The sequence below is a fragment of the Nerophis ophidion genome, linkage group LG09, assembly GCF_033978795.1.
Source record: "Nerophis ophidion isolate RoL-2023_Sa linkage group LG09, RoL_Noph_v1.0, whole genome shotgun sequence".
Taxonomy (NCBI): Eukaryota; Metazoa; Chordata; class Actinopteri; order Syngnathiformes; family Syngnathidae; genus Nerophis; species Nerophis ophidion.
The window spans coordinates 22,378,930-22,400,843 of NC_084619.1; the positions used below are offsets into that span (position 1 = coordinate 22,378,930).

At 40.7% G+C, this 21,914-nt stretch overlaps 1 protein-coding gene across 1 annotated transcript in view; it reads left to right on the forward strand.

The window, feature by feature from the left end:
• The first annotated feature begins 2,859 nt into the window (after window positions 1-2,859).
• Window positions 2,860-21,914, forward strand: part of tasp1 (taspase, threonine aspartase, 1) — a 43,185-nt gene continuing 24,130 nt past the window's right edge. Inside the window, exons 1-11 of the mRNA XM_061910571.1 lie at window positions 2,860-3,018; window positions 3,443-3,642; window positions 7,248-7,315; window positions 8,656-8,724; window positions 9,413-9,533; window positions 9,606-9,690; window positions 9,778-9,857; window positions 9,935-10,041; window positions 12,263-12,382; window positions 13,371-13,449; window positions 16,493-16,603. Coding sequence (XP_061766555.1) covers window positions 3,492-3,642; window positions 7,248-7,315; window positions 8,656-8,724; window positions 9,413-9,533; window positions 9,606-9,690; window positions 9,778-9,857; window positions 9,935-10,041; window positions 12,263-12,382; window positions 13,371-13,449; window positions 16,493-16,603 — 991 coding nt within the window. The 5' untranslated portion in view covers window positions 2,860-3,018; window positions 3,443-3,491. The remainder of the gene's footprint in view (window positions 3,019-3,442; window positions 3,643-7,247; window positions 7,316-8,655; window positions 8,725-9,412; window positions 9,534-9,605; window positions 9,691-9,777; window positions 9,858-9,934; window positions 10,042-12,262; window positions 12,383-13,370; window positions 13,450-16,492; window positions 16,604-21,914) is intronic.

Genomic DNA, 21,914 nt, shown 5'->3' on the forward strand with positions numbered 1-21,914 from the left:
GAATTAATAAAAGACTATCGATGCTGTCATCCAGCAAAGCTGAATTCGACCAAGCAACCCCCCCGTACCAGAAAGCACTTGATGAAAGCGGATACAACTTCACCCTCACCTATGAACCCACCCCAGGAAACCAACCAAAAAAGAGCAGAAAACGAAACAACATCATCTGGTACAATCCGCCATTCAGCAAAGACGTCTCAACCAACATCGGCCGCAAGTTCCTCACTCTGATCGACAAACACTTCCCCAAAGGCAACACCCTAAGAAAAATATTCAACAAGAACAACATTAAATTGAGCTACAGCTGTATGAATAACATGCAACAAATCATTTCAAACCACAACAAAGCAATTGCAAAAGGACTGCCTACCCCCAGACTAAACGACTCTGAAACCAATAATGAATGTAACTGTCGCAAGAAACCTGATTGCCCTCTCAACGGAAGGTGCTTACAGACATCAGTCGTTTACCAAGCAAAGGTAATACGCAAGGACATTAACACATCCGACACGTACGTAGGATTAACCGAAGGAGCGTTCGAAACAAGATGGAATAATCACAACGCCTCCTTTAGAAACCAGACTTTGCAGAATTCTACAGAACTCAGCAAACACATTTGGAACCTCAAAGACAATAATGTTGAATATTCAATAACATGGCAAATTCTTGCATCCAGCACACCTTACAACAGTGGTAATAAAAGATGCAACCTATGCTTAAAAGAGAAACTGTTTATTATATATCATCCAGATTTATCATCCCTCAACAAGCGCAGTGAAATCATTTCAACATGCTGCCACAGAAGGAAACACCTCCTAGGTAACACATGAGCCAATCACCACACCCTACGCCTGCCTGTACCCACCCACTCTGTGCTCTATATAAACCATTGTATGTGAATGCTTCCATTAAAATCTCCTGATGATTGAGGGAACCCCTCATGAAACAGATCTGTAGAGATGAAGTAGTCTTGTGATTTTTTTTCCCCACACCTACATAAATATATATATATATAATTTATTTTTTTCTACCACTTGTCCCTTACGGGATCCCGGGGGGTGCTCGAGCCTATCTCAGCTTGTAGAGATATATATATATATATATATATATATATATATATATATGTATATATATATATATATATATATATATGTGTTGATTGGATTATCCAGAGAATAGTGCTCGATACCGTGGTAGAGCGCAATATTTAGGTGTGATTGAGGGAACCCCTCATGAAACAGATCTGTAGAGATGAAGTAGTCTTGTGACTTTTTCCCACACCTATATATATATATATATATATATATATATATATATATATATATATATATATATATATATATATATATACGACGTGACCCTGTTGTTAGAGTGGCCGTGCCAGCAACCTGAGGTTCCTGGTTCGATCCCCAGCTTCTACCACCTTAGTCACATCTGTTGTGTCATTGAGCTAAGACATTTCACCCTTGCTCCTGATGGGTCGTGGTTAGCGCCTTGCATGGCAGCTCCAGCCATCAGTGGATGAATGTGGAAATAGTGACAAAGTGCTTTGAGTACCCTAAAGGTAGAAAAGCACTTTATTGATTGACACTTTTATTAGTAGATTGCACAGTTCAGTACATATTCCGTACAATTGACCAGTAAATGGTAACACCCGAATAGGTTTTTCAACTTGTTTAAATCGGGGTCCACGTTAATCAATTCATGGTCAACAATATACACGCTATACAAGTAAAACCCATTTACCATATACATACATACATACATACATATATATATATATATATATATATATATGTATATATATATATATATATACATATATATATATATATATATATGGGCTTCACGGTGGAAGAGGGGTTAGTGCGTCTGCCTCACAATACGAAGTTCCTGCAGTCCTGGGTTCAAATCCAGGCTCGGGATCTTTCTGTGTGGAGTTTGCATGTTCTCCCCGTGAATGCGTGGGTTCCCTCCGGGTACTCCGGCTTCCTCCCACTTCCAAAGACATGCACCTGGGGATAGGTTGATTGGCAACACTAAATTGGCCCTAGTGTGTGAATGTGAGTGTGAATGTTGTCTGTCTATCTGTGTTGGCCCTGCGAGGAGGTGGCAACTTGTCCAGGGTGTACCCTGCCTTCCGCCCGATTGTAGCTGAGATAGGCGCCAGCGCCCCCCGCGACCCCGAAAGGGAATAAGCGGTAGAAAATGGATGGATGGATGGATATGTATATATATATATATATATATATATATATATATATCCATCTTTGCACTGTTTCAAGACCGTACAATTTTTTTTTTTAAATGTTTATTTATAAATTTCAACAATTACAAACAGTAAGTCAAATAACAATACAAAACATTATACAACATTATGCAAACAGTACAAAACAGTGCCAGGGGGTTGTAAATTCAAATGAACAAAAATAGAATACAAACAAAAATATATGTATAATAAACAAAGTGCAAATTTAAGCCATACGCTCATTCAGATTCATTAAATAACTTTTGATTGATTGATTGATTGATACTTTTATTGGTAGATTGCACAGTACAGTACATATTCCGTACAATTGACCACTAAATGGTAACAGCCGAATAAGTTTTTCAACTTGTTTAAGTCGGGGTCCACGTTAATCAATTCATGGTAACTTAAATTTGGAACACAGTATCATCGTTTTCAAAGTTTTTTTGTTGTTAGAGGTAGAGAGCTTTTTAATGTAAAGTTCAACATCTTTTTTAAAGGCACAAAAGATAGGTCGAGTATTAAGAGTTCAAGACCGTACAACTCATAGTTTATATCAGGGACAGTGACGTCATTTCAGAAGCGGCGCGCGTGGGTCACGTGACACAATGCCGACCTCTCTCACTTCCTTAGCAACGCGCGGCTGTACCCGGAAGTGCTTGGAGACGTTTGTAACGAACCGGCTAACGTTGACAAGTGACAGTTGGAACTTTTACGAGTACAATCATCCTTCCTTTGTGCGCCGTGTCGCTTATGGAAGACTAGTAAAAGTAAGTAGGTCGTCGTTATTTGTGCTTTTAATGTCGGCAAACTGTTAGCTTGCATGCTATCGCAAGACAAATACTACAAGCTTCCCACGGTTGCTTACAGTATATTGTAATATTGTAATATGTAATATTGTAATGTGTAATATTGTAATGTCGTAATGTTGCAATGTGTAATATTGTAATATGCAATATTGTAATATCGTAATGTGTAAAATTGTAATAGGCCAGCTGGCTTTGTGTGGATAAAGACTTATGGCAAAGTGGTGTAAAACACGTGATTAATGTTGCACGCATTGAACGCTAACATAAAGTTTATCCACACCGGAGATGTGCGATGCATGTTTTAAAGCTTTGAGATGTCACTGTCGCCTATGATATTCATTATGACGAGTTGATTCAAATGACATTTATGATGTTGTCTTCACAGGAGTGCTTCCCCCCAAAAAGTTTTGCCACACAATTGTGTGTAATGGGCGATGACAAGTAATGCAGAGGATATGGAAAGTCCTCAGAAGACTGCTGCAGAGCAGCAAACACCATTATTCAAAGACACTTCATGGCACAATACACGAGACTCAATCCAGAATCATAAGCTAAGTGTCGGTGGATTTGTTTTAGTGCATGCAGGTAGGTATATGCACTCTATTCAGTCATGTTAGGAAAAAATATTTAACATTTGTGGTCTGGGTTGAAGGGGAACTGCATTTTTTGCGAAGTTTCCCTTTCATTCACAATCCTTATGAAAGAAAAGAACATGTGCATTTTCTTTTTTATGCACTCTTAACTAGTAAATACAGTGGGGCAAAAAAGTAGTCAGCCACCGATTGTGCACGTTCTCCCACTTAAAATGATGACAGAGGTCTGTAATTTTCATCATAGGTACACTTCAACTGTGAGAGACAGAATGTGGAAAAAAAAATCCAGGAATTCACATTGTAGGAATTTTAAAGAATTTATTTGTAAATTATGGTGGAAAATAAGTATTTGGTTAACCATTCAAAGCTCTCACTGATGAAAGGATGTTTTGCCTCAAAATTTTGGTATAAACTAAACTCGGATACAACTCAAAATGGATACATGGATGATACAGCAGAGGATTGGGAGAATGTCATGTGGTCAGATGAAACCAAAATAGAACTTTTTGGTACAAACTCAACCCGTCGTGGTTGGAGAAAGAAGAATACTGCGTTGCATCCCAAGAACACCATACCTACTGTGAAGCATGGAGGTGGAAACATCCTGCTTTGGGGCTTTTTTTATGCTAAGGGGACAGGACGATTGATCCGTGTTAAGGAAAGAATGAATGTGGCCATGTATTGTGAGATTTTGAGCCAAAAACTCCTTCCATCAGTGAGAGCTTTGAATGGTTGACCAAATACTTATTTTACACCATAATTTACAAATAAATTCTTTAAAATTCCTACAACGTGAATTCCTGGATTTTTTTTCACATTCTGTCCCTCACAGTTGAAGTGTACCTATGATGAAAATTACAGACCTTTGTCATCATTTTAAGTGGGCGAACTTGCACAATTGGTGGCTGACTAAATACTTTTTTGCCCCACTGTACATGCGAGCAATGGAGCCTACGGAAGTTAATTTGTTCTGCTATAAAGTGTTTTAAAAACATCCTAACACATCCATTGTCAAACTTGGACGTGGGTTGTTTTCCCAAGGTGCGAAGCAAATGGAGTGGAAACGGCGATGGCGTGAAGGTAATGACATCTTTATTTTAACACTAAAACTAAAAACAGGAACCAACAAAAAGCGCGCACAATGGCGGTACAAAAACTAGGCTATGAAAACAAAAGACTAGCACAAAGGCATTTAACTATTAACTATTAACAAAAACTTACCTGCCATGGAACTGTGAACGAGACATGGATCTTTGCAAGGTGCGTAGCAGGTGGTAAACATGAGAAGGTGATATTGCCAGGACGAAGAACATAAACAGAATGGCAAATAGCAGTGACATGATCATTGAAAACAGGTGAGCGAGGCAAAACGTGAGACAGGTGCGTAACAGGTGAAAACTAATGAGTAGTCATGGTAACAAAAACAAACCAGGAAGTGTCCAAAAAATAAAACATGACATGACCAAAACAAAACATAATCCATAAGCGTGACATCCATTAACATTGTATAACCAATGTTTTAAGTATATAGTAATGTAGTAATGTAGTAACAGGCACATCAGAACCAGAATCACTTTACTAATCCCCTAGGAGAAATTAAGATTTTCAGCACAATTCCATTCAAGAGCAGACAAAAATTACAGGGAGACAGAACAGGATCGCTGACGGGTCTGCCAACTTCCGGCGCCCCTTACAAAAAAGGTGAGAAACGGGTAAACGCAGGTAAACGGCGAGGCCAAGGGAAAAAAACTCATAGCCATAGCATACATAAACATGTGTGTAACAGGGAAACATCAAAGAACACAAAGGGCATTCAAGACAATAAAGGAGCAAAGCTGATGCGACCAGCTGCCTCTCCAGCAGTGCCACTTTTACGCACAGCCACAAAAGTAAAAAAAAACAAAAACATATATGCTGTGGTGGCCTCTGCTGTATTCCACGCCATCATCTGCTGCATGGCCAGAGACAGGAGCAGACCCAACAAAGCAACCAGTGTCCAGTCCGCATGGATGAGCGAGGATACGTCCGAGGAGACAGAGGTGTCCGATTCATGCTCATTCAGCCAAGACACTGTGAAGCTTGTCAGTCCCGGCGTTCAGCGCTAGCTCCGCAGCACTGTCTCTTTATCCCCATCTCCTCTGGTCTCTCCAAAAGAACTATGGACACACCAGCTGGTCTCCATGGTCAAACGGCTCCCGGGAGGCGGATCCAGAAGTTCACAAAAAAGCACCGCAGAAGTCACGAAAGTGCCACCCCTTGTCACACAGTCCCAATTCAATACATTCATAATAACATGTAGTATTTGCGTATTTTGGTCGTTTTAATCATACAAGAACACATTAATATCGCAAACAAATCACGGCGTTAGCTTTTTCCTTTAACAATCCCTGATTAATCACTTACTGTACAATGTCTGCTTTTACTGGAATGCCAAAAAGAACAGTCATTAGCAATCCTGGCGGAGAAAAAGTGGAACAAAGGGTCTTTTCGAATGTTTTTTTTTTACATTATCATACCTCAGTTTTCAGTTTAGAGGCATGATTTATAATCTAGAATTAACTTGCACAAGCTCCTAGGCGAAAAAGCAGCTCACCGGCGTATGTTGCAGAATGGGGAAATTGCCTTTCTGAACGATGCGCTGTTAAATGTAGGTTCTTCACATTAGCGCTTATAATAACAATATATTGCTAATACTTTGTTAATATTCAGGTCACGAAATGCAGATAGACTGTTGTTGTTGTTTTTTGGATGGTTATTAAGTGGGGTTTATGGTCAAAATAGCCATGAATACCATGAATTGATTAACATGGACTCCGACTTAAACAAGTTGAAAAACTTATTCGGGTGTTACCATTTAGTGGTCAATTGTACGGAATATGTACTATACTGTGCAATCTACTAATACAAATGTAAATAAATCAATCAATGACGTCATGACTCCCATTGGCTCCATTACAAGCGGACTTTTATTTACAAAGTAGAATGCATAAAATAAAAAATGTGTTACTGTGTCTCATAGGGATTGTGAAATATAAATAACATACCAAAAAAATGCAATTCTTCCTAAACTTCGACTTGGTTATTAGTCTATGAGGGTGATGTTAAGTTCAGTTCAGTTTCAGTTTATTTCGAACATGAATATGATACAATCTAATGCATCACATATTTCCAGTTTCATTACAGTGTGCTTGTTTGATGGTGACGAAATATCTGCAGGGCATATTGCTTTTAACCTATTGTTGTTTTGAAAAAGTAATAATTAAACCATTCATCCTTTTTTTTTTACCGCTTGTCCCTCTCGGAAGTGTGGGGGGCCGCACAAGTACACCTTAGACTCTGCGACCGCAAGAAATACAAGCGGTAACAAATGGATCGATTTTTAGGTCAGCGAGTTGATTAAATCAAGCACAGCTGCCACCAAGTTAAAGGGTTTGTGTATCATTGAAGCGTTTATAAAGACACAAATACCTGAAGTCCCACTGGCTCTTACAGCCCCCCGACACGTTATTACGCTCGCCAAACAGAAAGATTGCCCTAAACATAGTATACGGTAATTCTGTGTAAATCGTTTTCTTACATGGTTTCATATGGTTTCAGGTGCAGGATACCATTCAGAATCAAAGGCCAAGGAATACAAACATGTATGCAAAAGGGCTTGCCAGCAAGTAAGTGTATTGTACAAAACCCAAAACCAGTGAAGTTGGCACGTTGTGTAATCGTAAATAAGAACAGAATACACAGATTTGAAAATCCCTTGCAATTTATATTCAATTGAATAGACTGCAAAGACAAGATATTTAATGTTAGAACTGAGAAGCTGATTTTTTTTTTTTCAAAAAATCATCTTAGTATTTATTGGCAACAACACATTGCAAAAAAGTCGGCACAGGGGCATTTTGACCACTGTGTTACATGGCATTTCCTTTTAACAACATAAACCTCTGGGAACTGAGGAGACCAATTTTAGAAGGTTTTCAGGTGGAATGCTTTCCCACGCTTGCTTGATGTACAGCTTAATTTGTTCAACAGTCTCCGTTGTGATATTTTAGGCTTCATATTCCATCACACATTTTCAATGGGAGACAGGTTTGGACTACAGACAAACCAGTCCAATACCCGCACTCTTTTATTATGAAGCCACGCTGTTGTAACACGTGGTTTAGCATCGTATTGCTGAAATAAGCAGGGGCGTCCATGATAACGTTCCTTGGATGGCAACTTATGTTTCTCCAAAACCTGTATGTACCTTTCAGCGTTAATTGTGCCCGAGGGATCTAAGGTCTGTAATATCATTGTTTATGTGCATTGATTTCTCCAGAGCCTCTGAAACTTTTGATGAAATTACGGACCGTAAATGGGGAAATCCCTAAATTCCTTGCAATAGCTTGTTGAGAAATGTTATTCTTAAACTGTTGGATAATTTACTCACGCATTTGTTCACAATGCGCTGACCCTCGTCTCATCCTTGTTTGTGAATGACTGAGCATTTCATGGAAGTTGCTTTTATACCCAATCATGGCACCTACCTGTTCCCAATTAGCCTGTTCATCTGTGGGATGTTCCAAATAAGTGTTTGATGAGCATCCCTCAACTTTCTCAGTCAATTTTGCCACTTGTTCAAGCTTTTTAAAAACATGTTGCAGGCATCAAATTTCAAATGAGCTAATATTTCCAAAAAATAAAAGTTTTCCAGTTCAAACATTAAATATCTTTTCTTCGCAGGCTATTCAATTGAATATACGTTTAAAAGGATTTGCAAATCATTGTATTTTGTTTTTATTTACGATTTACACAACGTGCCAACTCCACTGGTTTTGGGGTTTGTACTTTGATCCTTTCACCAATGTCTGCGCAATTAAGGTATTATAGTATTTCCATTGAAGTAACATATTTCTTTCTTTTAGAGTAATTATTCTTTAAATAGTTTTCTGACATTTTGTTCCCTTAAGGTCTCACCTTTTGTTAATAATGTCTGTTAAGTGAAATTGACAACTATCATTTCCAGGCTGTGGAGCAGCTCAAATCAGGAGCACTTGCAGTTGAAGCAGTGGCTGCAGCACTGGTGGAGCTTGAGGTTAGTTAATTATGATCCAACACAACTTTGATTATTTTGATTCATTACTTAACAAAATATTGGGGACTTTAAAACAACATCCCATAACCCATCTCTTTAAATATTTACTGAACTTGAGACAACACTTTTATGTGTTTAAAAAAACATAAACAAAAACAACATTTAGGTTCTTAAAATGATGATGTATGAACACACATCCCAGTTAATGATGTATCAAGGATCTTTTACCTCAGGCGCAGGTTAGAAAAAAGAAAAATGGATTCAATGATTTCTGCAGCTGCATGGAATACCGGAGGATTTGCACGTGGAGTATGCACTTCATATTGAGCTCCAATTATAGAAGACCTTTGAACCACGTGTAGTTTTTCCTACATGTGGAAAGACGACAAAATGGATGATGGTTTTAATTCAGTCAGAAATCTGAGTTTACATTTATACCTTCCTCATACATACATAGACAAATGTTACAATACAGTAGAAAAGAAAGTGCAAAACATCATTGTTAGGGCTATATCAAAAGCCTAAAATGGGATTGATTTCCTTTCAAACACTTAGATTTGTCACTCCAATGTAAACTTTCTATCGTTGTTAAACTGATACAGCCTTTCCACAAGATAATTCTGCAAGGATGGCTGATTTAATAATGTAGTTTCTTTTTTTCCTTCCTGCACGTACTTTGTGTTCTCAGGACTCTCCTTTTACAAATGCGGGCACTGGCTCTAACCTTAACTTGTCAGGGGAAATAGAATGTGATGCCAGTGTCATGGATGGTAAATCACTGCAATATGGGGCTGTAGGTGCTATTAGTGGTAAGTCTATTACTATGATGGGTAATTTAAATTGCATTTTTCCCCATATTGTAATAGTTCCTGTTCCTTTAGGAATCAAGAACCCCATTATGGTTGCAAATAGACTACTAAGTGAAGCACAAAAAGGGAAATTATCAGCAGGAAGAATACCCCCTTGGTAAATATCATGGTTATCAACTACTTTGTCAGTAATGTGACTCTACTATAGCTTTACCTATCAATGTATTGTGATTTTATTTTGCAGCTTTTTAGTGGGACGGGGTGCACATGAGTGGGCTGTTGGCCACGGTGTCCCACCCTGTCTCTCTGAGAAAATGGCCACAAGTGAGTATTCCTGTAAAAAGTGACCATAACTTCATAACTCCTGTTGCACTTTAATGAGTGTATTTTATCGCCTATAGAATTTAGTTTGTCTGCCTACAAGCGGAACAAAAGAAAGATGGAGCTGGCTGAGAAAATGGATGCGGGGCGTAATCAAACAAAGAAGAGGCGACAATCAAGTGGAAACGTGAGCATTATTACATTAAATCGTTGATATACTTGTATAACCGAATTAAAATTAAAAACTTCACTCACTTTGAAAGTAGTTGCCACTACACTTGCTACTAATTCAATCACTGTAAAATGATAATTACTAAGAATTTAGTTTGGACCCCAATGGAAATGGGATTTTCCATCATGCTATCCTTACCATAACGAAAAGTGGTAGTAGTTGTGTGGAGTTTTGTATTATCAAGCAAAACACGTTTTAAAAAGCCAAAAACAGACATTCACTTGTACAATATGGTATTTGAGGGAGAGAAGATGGGAATAATGCTCATTAAGGGAGGTGAGTTCTACCATATAACGTCTCAAGTTCCTCCACAGAGGAAATGGAGTTAGCAGACCGCGGTGTCCGCTCCAAGAAAAGACGCATGCGTTGACAGTGGTTAGTGCAAAGTTTCAGTGCACCGAGCATCACAGCTGGCGACTGATTTGATGAGTTGAGCAGAAAGCAGCTGAGCAAAGATTAATTGTGCTCCCAACCCACAAATTGTGTTACCACCTCACAGAAGTGAGTGAGAGAGTCCATCTTGTTTTGGATCGTAATCGTGTTTAATCGAGTACAGCATGAGAACGACTACTGCCAGATATACTAATCCTACCAACCTCTTTCTAAAAAATATCATGGTCCGTTGAGTACAGTTATCAGTCTTCAATATTAATGACAGTTGTTAACTAAAGAAGAACAGTGAAGTCAGTTGTTTGTTGACTTAGCTGTTACATAGTGATATCTAATCACGTGATTGATTTGTGCATCAAATAGCTTGTTAGCTAACGAGTTGCAGGTTTACATTCTCATCTGTCTCTTCCATGTTTACATAAACTTTCATGATCTGATTGCAAGATTAATCAATGATTTTACTAGACATTTGTTTTCCTCTGCTAAAAGTCTTATGTATGTAATTGAACTCTTGCATCAAGTAAAATAAGGATTTATCGTCTTAAATTAACTGGTGTTTCATTCATGAGCTTTTTCCCCGAACATGCAGTAGTAAAAAAAAAAAACAATTAAAAAATACTTTGTTTTGTCGATCTTATTCTTACCTATGGTCATGAACATTGAGTTATGACCGAAAGGACAAGCTCACGGGTACAAGCGGCTGAAATGGGGTGCCCCCTTCAGGTGGCAAGGTTCTTCCTGAGAGATAGGGTAAGAAGCTCTCATTAGGGAGCGGCCAAAAGTAAAGCTGCTGCTCGTCCAAATTGAGAGGTGCCAGATGAGGTGGTTTGGGCATCTGGTCAGAATGCCCTCCGGACTCCCCCCTATGGAGGTGTTTAGGGTCACTCCGAATGGTAGGAGGCCACAGGGAAGACCCATGACACGGTGGAGAGACTATGTCTCCTTGCTGGACGAGGAATGCTTAGGTATCCCCTGGGAAGAGCTGGATGAAGTAGCTTGGGAAAGGGAAGTCTGGGCTTCTCTGCTTAGGCTGCTGCCCCCATGACCCGACTTTGGATAAGCGGAAGAAGTTTTTGCTCTGTTTGATTGTAAAACAGGACAGATTTCAGCGCGTATGTGAACGATAAGATAAATGCTGACTTCATGGCCGCCTCAAAGCACTGGTTTTCCTAGGCTTAAACCCAGTGGCCCCCGATTTTGACCGCGGAATGAAATTATTGGTGTTCATAGCTGTCAATCACAGACAGCTCTTTGTGTATGGGTTGTGTACTCTTTCTCTTGACTGCATTGTTTTAGTAAACCCAGGTCGCTAGTGTGAGAGTCCAGCGTCCGGACTACTGAATTAAATACACATGCAATCTCCTGCACCGCCAGCTTAGACGTGCCAATCGCAAAGGAGATGTATTCACAAAAAAGAAAACAAGTTTTTATTTTTGTATTGTTGCTGTTCTTTTCAGTAAAACTTAATTTTTTCCCCCAAACTTTTTTCAGAGGAGGGGTCTAAAGTTAAGGCGCCCCTGTCTACCTTATTCACGTTTTGAGAATAAGTCAGATTTCTGGTGGGATTTGGAAATTCATCACATGCCATTCTGCACATACTCACTGCAGGCCTAACTTAATTTGCAGTTTATAGCATGGTGGTTGTAGCAAATAATTTCTCAAGCAAGCAGCAACCCATCTAGGACTCAAATAGTAAGGGAATAACTTTAAATAGTAAGACAACATAATTAATAGTGCATGCTAGATTGTACTAATTTATTACTGCTAATCATTTCCTGTGATGTAGGAAAATGGTTCCGGGATCCTTGACACTGTTGGAGCCATTGTGGTTGACATGCAAGGTAATGTAGCTGCAGCAGTGTCCAGTGGAGGTCTGGCCATGAAACATCCAGGCAGGGTTGGCCAGGTAATAGCACTTACAGCTTTTAGTGGTATACCAAGAGTCCATAATCAATATACACTTGTTAGCTATCTGTGTAGACAGTCATGCATGTTGCGTCATATTTGGTTGGCCTTTATAATAACACAGTGGGGGAAAATGATTGCAGCTGTAAAAAATAAACAGTTTGCCTGACTGAAAAAAAAAGTCTGGGGTCATTGGCAAAGTGAAAGTTTACAGAAGAGAATGACGCACAATGACGCATATTCAAGTTACACCAATCACAGTATTTGATATGCACATTCATTGCAAAACGTCCTGGCAGGTGTTTCACTAAGTTTGTAACTCCAGTTTTCATTTGGTTTGTGATTTACAATTCTTCACTATTGTTGTAATAAGCAGTTGCAATATTTTTTTTTTGATTCTGGGAAAGTTGCTATGCCTGAATGAGGGCCCAACAGCTGTAAAGCACAAGTTTGATGTATTTTCAAAAGAAAATATGCAATTTGACTCCAATAGAGAAATTGTCCCATCCCTTGGTGAGACAGCAAATTGAACTAAATTAAAAACTTTTTTTTTAGCTAAACTCTGTTATGTCACAGGCAAAATGAATTTATATTTTTAATTCCTAATCTGAAAGAATCAACACAGTCTGAGGTGAGCAAAAAACTTGACGAAATATGCTTTAGAAAAGTATTCCAGTTTTCCAGGGAGTAGGGGAAGCTTCAACTACAGTATATTATGTAGTCTTTGAGGGTAGGGGAGATACAGTAATAGAGGCCATATTGTATAGCATTTTTTTCTTGACTATATATCGTAGTTATATACACAAGTATTATTAAAAAAAAATTATGTAGAGTCAAAGTTAGAGAAACACAACATTTGGTTACAACTCTTTCAAAAACATTTTTGGGCTGTTTTCTCTTTATTAGACACATTTATACATAAACAGTTAGATACACAAATGCTACAACATACACAAATTGAATTTGACTTTCAAAACTTCTTTTGTCAGGCTGCTCATTATGGATGTGGCTGTTGGGCTGAAAATGCTTGTAACATGAACCCTTACGCTACAGCAGTCAGTACCTCAGGTATAGTACTCCACATCTTCTACACCATTCTATACTTTGTGCATTAGAGCATACCTATTCTAATGTGTAACAACCACACAAGCCCTACATTTTTTGTTGGAGTCAATGGCAATCAGAACCAGATATTTGGACTGAGTCTGTTTTTTAGCCCCACTGTGTCAAGTTTTGAAAGGCCCGATAATTCTTTCCAATGACCTCCGACCATTCCTGCTGGCTGAGTGATTCTCATCAGTCACTTCCTCAGATGATTGAGTCATCTTTCTCCTCTCTTTGTTAGTCATCTGCACGCCAGGTGCCTTTCGAGGCTCTTTGAATATGCAATGACATTTGACAAGGGACACCTGCTATGGATAAAAACAGAGCCAGTGCAGAGCAGCATATTGTTGTTAGTTTGCTGTTCCGGATCCGCAAGCTATCTCAATCTATTCCCCCCGCGATTAAATTCTATATACATTGTGTGATGGATGGAGTTTTCTTGTCAACTGTGCTGTTCTGCTTTTTACTTTTTTTTTTTCTTCTCGATTGTGTCAGAACCAGGAAGACATAGGCAGAATAAGGTGGTGGTTGCTTCTCTTAATTGCAGACATTGGTACCCGAACTTAATATTGAGGTAACTAACTACACCATTGATTTTAATTGTAGCTTTGTTTAAAAAAAAAAAAAAAAGAAAATAAAATGGGCTAGAGTTGCCTGTCCTGCTAGCTTCGATTTCAGACATAACAGTGTGGAGCAGTTGGGAGAGTGGCTGTGCCAGCAACCTGAGGGTTCCTGGTTCAATCCCCACCTTGTAGCAACCTTGTCACGTCCGCTCTGTCCTTGAGCAAGACACTTCACCATTGCTCTTGATGGGTCGCCGTTAGGGTTTTGCATGTCAGCTCCCGCCATCAGTGTGTGAATGTGTGTGTGAATGTGGGAATAGTGTCAAAGCGCATTTCGTACCTAGAAGGTAGAAAAGCGCCATACAAGTATAACATAGTCATAAAATTGGTAGATGTACTTAATTGCAAAGAATAGCCGTCCTACAAATTAAAAACGTATTTATATGCTAAGAAGTGTTGAAGGAATTTTGATGAGGATCAACATTTAAATGCTTCTCACCGGAAATTGTTTGTGTTTTTAGCTAGACAGGTTAAACACGAAGACATATACGATTATTGGACATCTAAAATCTGCCTTAGCAGGTGATCAAAAATGTGAGGGCAATTTAAAGGAATATAGTTGAGATAGGCTCCAGCGCCCCCCGCGACCCAGAAGGGAATAAGCGGTAGGAAATGGATGGATGGATTGTAAAATAGTTTGACGATATCACAAGATGACAACTTTTAACAGGAGAAAGGACGCTACACTACGCTCCATCCACCATCATAAAACAAATGTAGCTTGCCATCATGCACATGCATTGATTTGAATGTAATTAACACATAAATGAGCCCAAAGTACATAAGATGACAGTTTGAATGGGTTTTGAACGCCTTTGATTGTCCATTGATTTTAATGTAAATAACAAATACATTCACCCAAAGGGTTTTGAACGCCTTTGATTAAAAATAACTACTAGACTTTCTTTCTTTTATGTCGATGTTATGTTCATCCAGTATCAAAGATGATGAAGTGTAAATTTACTACTGTATTTCCACCACATCTTATTTCCTTATAATGTGGCCACGTCTCTGGTGTTGGCTAAAAAAATATCTACATAAGTAGATGGAGCGCATGGAGCGCATTGTGTGTTCCAGTACATCACCTGGTTTTAATTTCCCTGCATGAAAGCCAGTCCCATCAAACGAACCAGGAAAAACAATCGTTTTCATCCTGACATAAGGGAAGCATGAGCTTCACCCTCGTCACCCTTCCTTACTCAGTCACCCTGACTAACTTCTATTTTGCTGCATGTTGTTTTATAATATGTCACTTAAGCTGTACATTTTTGTATCCACTAAATTGTTCACTTTGGTTGTGGTCTGTGAGCGAAAAGCCTGCGTATGTCAGTGTAAACTTTCGCTGTTCCTCCTGCTGCTGCTGGCTCTCCCAGATTCCTTGTGGGCTCCGTGTGATTCTTGTGGGGCTGCAACTCTAGTTCAGCTGTGTTTGTGCCGCTGTTATAACCACTTCTTGTACGCTTTACAGGTACACACAATAAAGGACCCAGTACCTGGCCAATATGACCTTTTAACTCTCAGTAGAAAATAACTTCATGCTCCAGGCATCTGGTTTGCACAGTTGCAGACTTTTATTTAGTTTTGTTGTAGACTCTTGATATTTTACGGTGCTTACAAAAAAGTGTTAAACCATTACGCAAGTGTTGACAAAAACAACACAGCAATGTTGTTACACTCCTTTCTACCACATGCATGCATTTTGTTTTTCAGGCTTGTCAGTTATGATCAAACATTACAACTTCGGAAGGACCACCTTCAAAATGTCTACATTGTGTATATATATATATATATATATATATATGAATAAAAAGCACACCTGCTACGTGTTTCCAAAAAAGTTATAAAGATTTTAATGTGAGACATTTGTGCAAGCTCTCTGTGCATTTTTTCAGATCCTTTCCTTAAAGTCTTTGCACTTTGTTTCTGTTTGCTTCCTTGGATGTGATGCCATACCACATGCAGCAACAGCTTCAAAATAATTCAGCACTTTTGGAAATAATTGCATGTTCACACTTTATACAAGTTATCCTGCAGATTTGGTTAGCTGTAATTTAAGAATAAGAAAATAAACAATGTGTCCGACTTTACAGATAAAGTTGTTAGTGTTATATTTGGCAGCCGGGTCACTCATGCTCACCCACATCTGTTTTCATTTAATTTCCCTGCTGTGAGCCAGTTGTGCCCTTGTAATAACAGTAATAACGATTCTTACATGTTAACCTATCAAATTCATACTTTTGTGTGCTTACATAAGATTCCAGTTTTCACAGTTTGCAAAAGCCCCTCTTGTAGATGCATTGAATTTTACCCAAAATAATGCAGTGTGCATGTGTTGGTCCAGCCTTGTTTCAACACTTTCAGTGGTGTCTTTGTGTCTCTTGCAGGCTGTGGTGAGCATTTGATTCGCACCATGCTAGCACGGGAATGCTCTGCGGCCATGCAGTCGAAAGATGCTCATCAAGCATTGCTCGAGGCTATGCAAAACAAGTTCATCAGTGAGTTGAATTTTAATGTCGCAGAAATGCCGGCCAAGAATGTGTTTGTGAAAAACACAATGATGTTCTGGTAGGATTACTAAACAGTTGTAACGAACAGATGTTGGTTTCACCCATTTAGAAGACCACAGTTTGAAGAAAAGTTGGATAAATCTTGCTCCTTTAACTTGGCCCAGAAATTCTTCATACGTCAAAGTTGAAAGTCGAAGATTATTTGAGATATTGTTGTTAAATGTTTAGGTGAAGATTTTATTTGTTTTATTATTTTAAAGGTTTTGCCTTACAATTAGGGCTGTCAAAATTAACGAGTTAACTCATGTGATTAATCACAAAAAAGTATTGCATTAATCATGTACACACTTAGATTAATCATGAAATGTATTTTGCGCGTACAACCTCTTTAACTGTAACTGCTATACAGTCAGTGATCAGATCAATGCATATGTCAGTAAAACAAAAGGAGTGAGGAGACTTCGAGTGGTGTTCTTGCTCTCAAATTTCAATTCAAAATACAGCCCTGAAGAACTTTGTATAAAACTGTTACCAAGTTTTGTGAAAATAATGACATGCATTTAGGTGAAACAAACAATAAAAATATTCCTTTATGACAAAAATCAATTCCTCTTATCTGCTCCAAACACACTTCTCCCAGCCTTTTCTCCCCTTTAAGGCCCCCACTTTGCTGGTCCCATGCAGCGCAAATTATTATGGGAGATGCAGTTCTATATTCAGACCGGCCAATGCAAAATGTCCAGAAAAAACTACTCACCAAATTTTTGTTTGACACCGTCACACGTCCCTGCATTACTGTGAGGTTTTAAAACTACAATACCCCGGTATCTATAATCCCGTTAGAACTCTACTTACATGTTGGCACCTGTTTATTTGTATTTGGGATCCCCATACCACCAGAAAATCCCAATTTAAACCATAGCAGTGTGGCAGAGATATTAAAACATTGTTTCCATGGAAAAATGAGCCGTTTGGAATTTGAAACAATTGTGCAGGTCTTTTTAAGCAAATTGTAATCATTCAAGTAAGTAATCACATGTGATTATTCATGATTAATCCAAATTCCAAAATGTGATCAATCTGATTTAAAATTTAAATCATTTGACAGCCCTACTTAGAATGTATAGTTTATTATTCCTGTAGCTCTGTCATCACCCTCTGTTACACTGGTACATTTGGCATGGCACCAGTTTAAATGAATTCAGTTTTTTTTTTTTTTAATCATTTTAACCATCCATCCTCTTATCCGAGGTGGGGTCGCGGGGGCAGCAGCCTAAGCAGGGAAGCCCGGACTTCCCTCTCCCCAGCCACCTCGTCCAGCTCTTCCCGGGGGATCCCGAGGCGTTCCCCAGGCCAGCTGGGAGACAGTCTTCCCAACATGTCCTGGGTCTTCTCCGTGGCCTCCTACCAGTCGGACGTGCCCTAAACACCTCCCTAGGGAGGCGTTCGGGTGGCATCCTGACCAGATGCCCGAACCACCTCTTTATGTGGAGGAGCTTCTCACCCTATCTCTAAGGGAGAGCCCCGCCACCCGGCAGAGGAAACTCATATCGACCGCTTGTACCCGTGATCTTATCCTTTCGGTCATAACCCAAAGCGCTCATGGCCATAGGTGAGGATGGGAACGTAGATGGACCTGTAAATTTGAGAGCTTTGCGTTCCGGCTTAGCTCCTTCTTCACCACAATGGATCGATACAGCGTCCACATTCGAGAAGACGCCGCACCGATCTGCATGTCGATCTCACAATCCATTCTTCCCTTACTCGTGAACAAGACTCCGAGGTACTTGAACTCCTCCATTGGGGCAGGGTCTCTCCGTCCCCGAGATTGCAATTTACCCTTTTCCGGGCGAGAACCATGGACTCGGACTAGGAGGTGCTGATTCTCATCCCAGTCGCTTCACACTCGGCTGCGAACCGATCCAGTGAGAGCTGAAGATCCTGGCCAGATAAAGCCATCAGGACCACATCATCTGCAAAAAGCAGAGACCAAATCCTACAGCCACCAAACTGGATCCCCTCAACGCCCTGACTGTGCCTAGAAATTCTGTCCATAAAAGTTATGAACAGAATCGGTGACAAAGGGCAGCCCTGGTGGAGTCCAACCCTCACTGGAAAATGTGTCCGACTTACTGCCGGCAATGCGGACCAAGCTCTGACACTGATCGTACAGGGAGTGGACCGCCACAATCAGACAGTCCGATACCCCATACTCACCGAGCACTCCCCACAGGAGTTCCCGAGGGACACGGTTGAATGCCTTCTCCAAGTCCACAAAGCACATGTAGACTGGTTGGGCAAACTCTCATGCACCCTCAAGGACCCTGCCGAGTGTGTGGATCTGGTCCACAGTGCCTTGACCAGGACGAAAACCACACTGTTCTTCCTGAATCTGAGGTTCGACTAACCGGCGTAGCTTCCTCTCCAATACACCTTAATAGACCTTACCAGGAAGGCTGAGGAGTGTGATCACATGACAGTTGGAACACACCCTCCGGTTCCCCTTCTTAAAGAGGAACCACCACCCCGGTCTGCCAATCCAGAGGCGATGTTGCAGAGTCTAATCAACCAAGAAAGTCCCCCAGCATCCAGAGCTTTAAGGAACTCTGGGCGGATCGCATCCACCACCAAGGAGCTTTTTAACTACTTCAGCAACCTCAGGCCCAGGAGCTCACCACAGATTACCCAGGAACTGCTTCCTCAAAGGAAGATGTGTTGGTGGGATTAAGGAGGTCTTCGAAGTATTCCATCCACCGATCCACAATATCCGCAGTCGAGGTCAGCAGAACACCATCCTCACCATACACGGTGTTGACAGTGCACTTCCTCCCCTTCCTGAGGCAGCAGATCGTAGTCCAGAATCGCTTCGAAGCCGCCCGGAAGTCGTTTTTCATGGCTTCCCCAAACTCCTCCCATGTCCAATTTTTTGCCTCCGCGACCGCTGAAGCAGCACACCGCTTGGCCTGTCGGTACCTGTCCGCTGCCTCCGGAGTCCTATGAGCCAAAAGAACCCGATAGGACTCTTTCTTCAGCTTGACGGCATCCCTCATCTTTCTAGGATTACTGCCACGACAGGCACCAACTACCTTGCGGCCACAGCTCCAATCAGCCACCTTGACAAGAGAGGTGTGGAACATGGTCCACTCGGACTCAATGTCGAGCACCCCCCTCGTGACATGTTCAAAGTTCTTCCGGAGGTGGGAACTGAAACTCTCTCTGATAGGAGACTCTGCTAGACGTTCCCAGCAGACTCTCACAAAGCGTTTAGTTCTGCCAGGTCTGTCCGGCATCCTCCCCCACCATCGCAGCCAACTCACCACCAGGTGGTGATTGGTAGAAAGCTCCGCCCCTCTCTTCACCTGACTGTCCAAAACATGAGGCCGCAAAACCAATGACACAACTACAAAGTCGATCATGGAACTGCGGCCTAGGGTGTCCTGGTGCCAAGTGCACATATGGACACCCTTATGTTTGAACATGGTGTTTGTTATGGACAATCTGTGACAAGCACAAAAGTCCAATAACAAAACACCACTCTGGTTCAGATCCGAGCGGCCATTCTTCCCAATCACGTCTATCCAGGTTTCACTGTCGTTGCCAACATGAGTGTTGAAGTCTTCCAGTAGGACAAGGGAATCACCAGGAAGAGCACTTTTCAGTACTCCCTCGAGTGTATCCAAAAAGGGTGGGTACTCTGAACTTCTGTTTGGTGTGTACGCACAGACAACAGTCAGGACCCTTCCCCCCCACCCGAAAGCGGAGGGAAGCTACCCTCTCGTCCACTGGGTTGAACTCCAACGTGCAGGCTTTGAGCTGGGGGGAAACAAGAATTGCTACCCCAGCTCGTTGCCTCACTGCGTGCAACGCCAGTGTGGAAGAGAGTCCACCCCCTCTCGAGAAAACTGGTTCCAGAGCCCTTGCTGTGCGTCAAAGTGAGTCCGACTATCCAGCCGGAACTTCTCCACCTTGTGCACTAGCTCAGACTCCTTTTCCCCATCGAGGTGACATTCCATGTCCCAAAGAGCTAGCTTATAGAGCTGAGGATCGGACCGCCAAGTGCCCTGGCTTCGGCTGCCGCCCAGCTCACATTGCACCCAACCTCTATGGCCCCTCCCATGAGTGGTGAGTCCATTGGAGGGGGGACTCACGTTGCTTTTTCGGGCCCAGCCACCTCGCCCCAACTCCGGCCCTTGCTCCAGAGGGGGGACCCGGTGACCCGCGTACGGGCTAGGGAAAACTGAGTCTCGGTTGTTGTATTTCCATAGAAGACTTCCAGCTGCTTTATGTCTTATCCCTCACCTAGGACCTGTTTGTCTTGGGAGACCCTACCAGGAGGTATAGAAGACCCCGGACAACATAGCTCCTAGGATCTGCTCCATAAATCCAACAATGTTTTTTATTAAGTGATGGCCTCTGACTTAGACAACATCCCTATTTTTCTTTAAATCAGCTTTTAAAAGTGTTTTTCATGAACGACAGTTTTAATTCAAGACATCTTTAATTAAATATTCCACAAATTCAAAAATGTATGGGTAAAGATTAAGGTGTTACATAATTTGCTGTTATACTATTAACGAGCATCAGCCTTTGCATTTAATCACACTTTGATGGCCTCTGACTTAGACAACATCCCTATTTTTCTTTAAATCAGCTTTTAAAAGTGTTTTTCATGAACGACAGTTTTAATTCAAGACATCTTTAATTAAATATTCCACAAATTCAAAAATGTATGGGTAAAGATTAAGGTGTTACATAATTTGCTGTTATACTATTAACGAGCATCAGCCTTTGCATTTAATCACACTTTGCAAAATAGACCTATACACGTTGTGATGAGTCTTGAGTGTCCACCATATTGGATGTTGAACAACTGCGCTCTAAATTACAGTAATGCAAGAAACAAGACTGGACTTCATTGTGTGCATTTTTACAAAGTTATTTTCGTTAATGCCTTTTATTCACACACACACACACACACGCGCGCACACACACACACACACGCTAATATATGTGGGAAACAAGTGGGCATCAAATACCTAAAATCGTAATTGTAAAGTCTTACCTGTTAAAAATGTAATCGCTAATTTTAATCGGTAATCGTTCAATTCCATGCAGCACATAAAATGAGGCATGTTCTCTGTTTGCTCTTGCCACATCCAATATGGCGGCGAGATGTACCTATGATTCACAGCTCAATGTGGGGTTTAGGTATATTAGTTTATGCCTCAGTTAGTTTTGTGAAGAATGTCTTTGAATGTAAAATGTGTCATTTTGTCAATTTGTCGTTCCCTTAGTTTAA